Genomic DNA, 5318 nt, shown 5'->3' on the forward strand with positions numbered 1-5318 from the left:
TACCCCACCTCTGTCCCAGCCCTGCAAGTCCAGTCCTTTGGGGTCTAGTAGGGAAGAAGCCCCTGGCTGTGTGGCCTCGGGCTGGACCCTGGCCCTCTCTGGCTCTGAGTTCCTGGGAAAGTCGGTGGTGTTGGAACTCCGGATTCATTCCTCAGCATTGAGGCCCTGTCTGTGGAAGCCGTGGAGCAAGGTGAGGGTGGGGAGAGGAGAGGCTTGGAGTTTGGGTTTCAGCAGAGGGATCAGCAGCGTGAGGGGTCACCTGTGTGTAGAGGAAAGGGAGTGAAGGCCAGGAGTGAGGAATGAGTCTGAGTGCACCCAGGATGGTGCTGCGTCTCCTCCCACATCCACCTGGCCCTGGTCGAGGGAGAAGAAAGGCCACAAGACAAAGGGGAAACTGAGTTGGGTCCACACATGTCCTTCCAGGACCTGGAGGTGCCACTGTCTGGCCACCATGCAGTGGGAAGTTGGGGAAGGAAGATTCCCTCCCCACACCTCCTGTTCTCTGTCCCAGGTCTCCTGGCGCCCTGTGCACCTAAGTTCAGTCTCTGTCAGCCCCCAGCAGCATTTCTAGGGTTGGTGGGAGGCAGCTGGGAACAGGCTAGGGGTAGGTGGGGCCTACTTGGGGGAGTCTGCTTGACTGCCTGGGCCACTGCCCACAAATAGTGGGGAGCTTTTCTGGCACACTGACTGCACCACCCACGTGCTGCCAACAACAGCCCCCAGGGAGTGTTTGCAGAAGGCCTTGGCAGGGAGGGGGGTGGACTCCACCCAGAACAAACACCTGGGGTGGGGTCAGGGAGAACCGCCCTCCACTTACCTGTCTGGAGAGGATCCTCTATACCACACTGCACATCTACGCTCCCAGGTTGAACACCCCGAGGGAAGCCCTCCACTTTAGCACCTTGACAAGAAGAGTGGGGACACTGGGATCAGGCCCAGTCCCCAGCCCCAAACCCCGCAGCCCCAGCTGCAGGCTGAGGAGATGCTGGGCTTGGGTGGGGAATCAGGGATGTAAAGGGGCCTACTCACCCCTCAGCTTGGCTTAAAGACTCAAGAGGTCAAAGGCTCAGCCTGCCCCTCAAGAAGGAGCCTGGGCCCAGCCAGACACTCACCAGGACAAGGGCCAGTGTGACCAGCAGGAGACCCAGGATGAGGAGAGCCATGGCATAATCAGGGATGGAGGCGTCCAGCGGGCTGGAGGCTTTGGGGCTAGGGGTGCCTGGAGCAGAGCAAGAAGGCCATGGCCAGGCGGGGTCCTGCTCCCAGACTTCTGAGAAGGCAGAATCTGGGCCCAGAAGGTGCTGCGGGACCAGAGAGCTGGGGCTACGAGCATCTTGGAGGGCTCCATGAGGAGGGGAGGCAGGCTTCAGATCCGGGCATGTGGAGGCAGCAAGCCCAAGGGAGGAGGCAGATGGACAGAGGGAGGGGGCCTGTAGGGGAAGGAGTTACTAACCGAGGTCTGGGATGACCATCTCTACCAAGAGACCCTCTGCCTCCCCCAGGGTGCGCAGACCCTGACACACACAGTCCTACACGAGAGCCTGAGCTGGCACCGCACTGAAGAAGGTGGCACCCACTCTGGCGGTCAGTGGGTCCAGCCTGGTGGGAGGATCATCACAGACTTCAGGGGGCTGGGCAGCCTTGCGGGACTAGGGGCAGTCATCTCTTCCAGCCTCCTGCCCTCAACCCCAGAACCCAGGTCTGAGCCCTGTGTCACCCAGGGCCACCCCGGACCCACCAGAATTCCTCCACCACCACTTGGTCAAAGTTCTGCAGAGGTCTCAGGACGAGGGTCAGCTGGGGGGTCAGGAGAGGACGAAGAGGGTCACAGCTCTACCAAAGCCTTGTCCAGTTATCCCCCATCTTCCCGAGGCCTCTTTCCCAACCCCCCCACTTCATCCCGCCACTTCACCCATCTTGTCAGCTGCCCCTGAAGTGCGCAGAACTCAGGGCTGGTTTTGTCCTCCAAGGCCTTGGTGTAGGGCTGGCCCAGGATCTGCGGCCAAACTTCATTCAGCACCAGCTCTGCCTTCTCCCCTAGAGCGATGGGGCTGGAGGTGGCATCAGCTGCGCCCCCTCTCCTGGAAGCCCTGGGGTGGGAAGCACTCCCAAACTCTAATGCTCCATCCAGGGGTCAGCTGCTGCTGGTCTAAAAACCAAATTTCTTGCTGCCTATTTTTGTGTGGCCCACGAGCTAAGAATGGCTTTTACATGTTTAAATGGTTGAAAACATGGAAAGTAGAATCGTATCTTGGGACACATGAGAAGTATGTGACATGCAAACTTCCACGTCCATAAAGAAAGGTTTCCGGGAACATGGCCACGCTCATTTGTTGACATGTTGTCTAGGGCTGCTTTCTTGCTACAGGGGCGGGTTTGAGTAGGTGGTGACAGAGACCCAGTGGTCTGCAGAGCCTTAAAGAGTTTCCTTCTGGCCCTTTACAGAAAACGCTTGCTAACCCCTGCACTGATCCATCTAATGGAATACGCTGCTCACTCCGAGAGTTGATCCCAGTAGGAAATGTTGCTGACAATTTAACAGATGCTGCTTTTATGTTTTATTTTGTCACTGCTCTGGTGGGAGACATGTAAGAAAATTCACTCCCTGGGAGGAGGTCATGGTGGGGTTTGTGGCCATCAATGGTGAAGCCTCTGTAAGAGGATGCGTGGGGAGCTGTACCGTCTGCTGAGGGGGTTGTGATGGGTCCTCCGTGTTGAGGAATGGAGAGGGAACATGGCCTGTCTGCCGGGAGCTGGCTTTCTGGGGAGCAGAAGAGATGGTGGTTCGGGCCTGTGGAGGCAGAGACCCAAACCAATCTGGTCTCTGGGGTGGCCGGCAGGGAGACTAGCTGTGTAGGAGTGGGTGCGAGGGCAGAGCCCGAAGGAGGGCACCCCGACCACACTCCCAGGAGGCTGTGGTGGTGGGGGTGGGGCAGCACTGTAGCAGGACCAGCACCTTCTGTGGCTGAGGGGTCCTTGGAGAGCAGCTCCGGGCTGTGCGTACCTGGAGGGGACTGATTTCACCCAGCACTCTCCCAACTTGGGCGTGGACCAGCTCTCCCTGTTAGGATGACATGAGCTTGCAGAAGTCATCCTATCAGGAGGCCCCAAGAGGAGATATGGGTTTCTTGCAGCCCCGGCACTAGGGCAGAGCTGAGGGCTTTTGCCCCTGACTTGGTGGGATAGATCTTGTCATGCATGTGAGGACTCAGTGAGGTTCTGGGCAATCAGGGAGGTGATAGGACCCTCTCATCCCTCTGGTTCCAGCTGCTTCTCGCGTCTGTCCAGTTCCTTGCTAAATCTCTATGCCCCATTCCTCTCTGTGGCCCCAACACATGAGCAAGTATTGTCTGAAAGAAGTTCTGCCCATTCTCTAGAAGAGAAACACCGAGGTTTAGAGAGGGGAAGAGCCTGCTGGCCCAGAGACACACAGGGATCGCAGCCCCGACTCACCATTGGCCACGATGCTGGATTTCTGGAGGATGGATCTGTTATGTTTTGGGCCATGTGATTAGCCAGGCCTTGGAGGTGGGTAGGGATGGGGGTCTGGAACTTGTATTCGATATAAACGCCCACCTACTGTTCAGCATTGCTAGAGAAGCACAAGGGGAGAGTGCAGGGGTCACAAACTTTTTGCCAGTACGTTTCTAGAAGCAGGTTGAGTCCCCCAAAATGCACACCCTCTGGTGTGGGGCTCCCTACCTCCTAGGCAGAGCCTGCTTACATGGCCAAGCTACAGCAACCTGGGGCAAAGTCCTTTCCCAGGTAGCCCCAAACCTACACCCCCATATTTTGGTTCTGGGTCACAGAGTTGCCTCCTTATGCCCCAGGGCAGCCCCCAAGAGAGCAGCAGGACAAGCTGGACGGACGGGACGGGGACTTGACCCACCTGAAGAGGAGCAGGGGCCTCTCTTGGGGACTCACCTTATAGAATCCTGACACCACTGGTGTGACCTGTGGGAAACCCTGGAGGTCAGGGCGAGCCTGGGAGCTGTCTCTCCTGAGACCCAGTGTGGGATGGGGACCAGGTGAGGCGGGAGGTAGGACCTGGGAGGGAGCCACCCTTAAACACAGCGTCCTGGGTTGGGGTGTCTGCTTACAGAGCCTGGCCGTGTTCCCATTCGGACAGAGTCACCTCCTCCTTCAGAGAACCCTCTCCCCCAGGGCATGGTGCCCTCTATGCCCGCCTTCCCCCACAGTGCCATGGCTGGGTGCTGCCTCCATGCTGGAAGGCCTGCTTTCAAGGGAGGCATAGTGAGTGTCCCAGACCCCAGAAGGGGTGGAAAAGGCCACCTCGCCTGTTGAAGGATCTGCCTTTCCAGCAGGACAAAGGAGACAGAACCCGGTACGAGGAGCTGCAGCAGGAAGGGCCTTATGGCTGTGAAGCGGATGCTGATGGTCTCCTGGGCCAGAGTGATCAGGTCGGCCCCTGTAGAGCCATGGATGGGAGTTCCGGAGGCGCCAGGCCCCTCCTCACCCACCGCACCACCAGGTGCTTCAGGGTCAGGGCAGGAGTTGGATCCCTCTAGGGAGTCCACCCAGTGCTCCCCCTGGGCAGGTGAAAAGGCACCGCGGTAGGGGCGGCTGGGGATGGGACTCACCATCAGAGGTGAGGCTGTTCTCAGCCAATGACAGGTTCCCCAGCATCTGCCCTGAGGTCTTCACTTTGCGATACAAAGCCCAGAGGACTTCACAGGGAGAGGGGCCTGGGGCACGGCCCCCAAATACAAGAGAGGCGTTCACCACTACAGAGCCAGGCCTGTGGGGGCAGAGCCACATCCTCAGCCAGGGCCAGTGGGAGCATGAGGGGTCCTGTGTGCCCGGTGGGGGCCTGGCTGGTGCAAGAGTTGGCATCCCAAGGGAGGGAAGTCCACAGGGGAAGCCATGGGCCACGCAGAGAAGAGCCTCCCTGTGTGACTCAAGGCAAGTCACCTTACCCCTGTGGGCCTCGGCTGCCTGCTCAGTAAAAGGAGGATAATGATCCCTTTCCCAGAGGATGGCTGTGAGGCCTGAATGACTCAGCCACCAGCACCCAAAGCAAGCACTCAGTGAAACTGAGTTCCCTTGGACACCCCAACAAGCCGGCTGTCATGGGAATACCATGAATCCCGCCCAGGGAGTGCCCAGGGCAGCGTTACTCAACCAGGCTGCAGCTGGCTGTGAGGTCTCAGGATGATAATCTGGATCACACTGAGAAAAACATCTTTGGCTGTATCACAAGGAGCAGGGGCTCTGGAGAGAGGGAGGTGACAGGCCTGAAGAATCTCTGAAAGCCAGTGAGAGATGGACCAATTGCCCTGGCCTTAGTAGGGTGCTGA

General features: G+C 58.5%; 1 protein-coding gene across 1 annotated transcript; it reads right to left on the reverse strand.

Annotated features, from left to right (window-relative positions):
- Positions 1–1833: 1833 nt before the first annotated feature.
- On the reverse strand, positions 1834–4647 carry LOC108531490 (taste receptor cell protein 1). The gene is given in 7 exon segments (XM_017874989.1): positions 1834–1878; positions 1880–2037; positions 3454–3483; positions 3486–3592; positions 3890–3954; positions 4299–4429; positions 4602–4647. Coding segments are annotated over 7 exon segments (582 nt in total).
- Positions 4648–5318: the final 671 nt, after the last annotated feature.

Source organism: Rhinopithecus bieti, unplaced genomic scaffold (genome assembly GCF_001698545.2).
Source record: "Rhinopithecus bieti isolate Rb0 unplaced genomic scaffold, ASM169854v2 scaffold_9693, whole genome shotgun sequence".
In the NCBI taxonomy this organism is placed as follows: domain Eukaryota; kingdom Metazoa; phylum Chordata; class Mammalia; order Primates; family Cercopithecidae; genus Rhinopithecus; species Rhinopithecus bieti.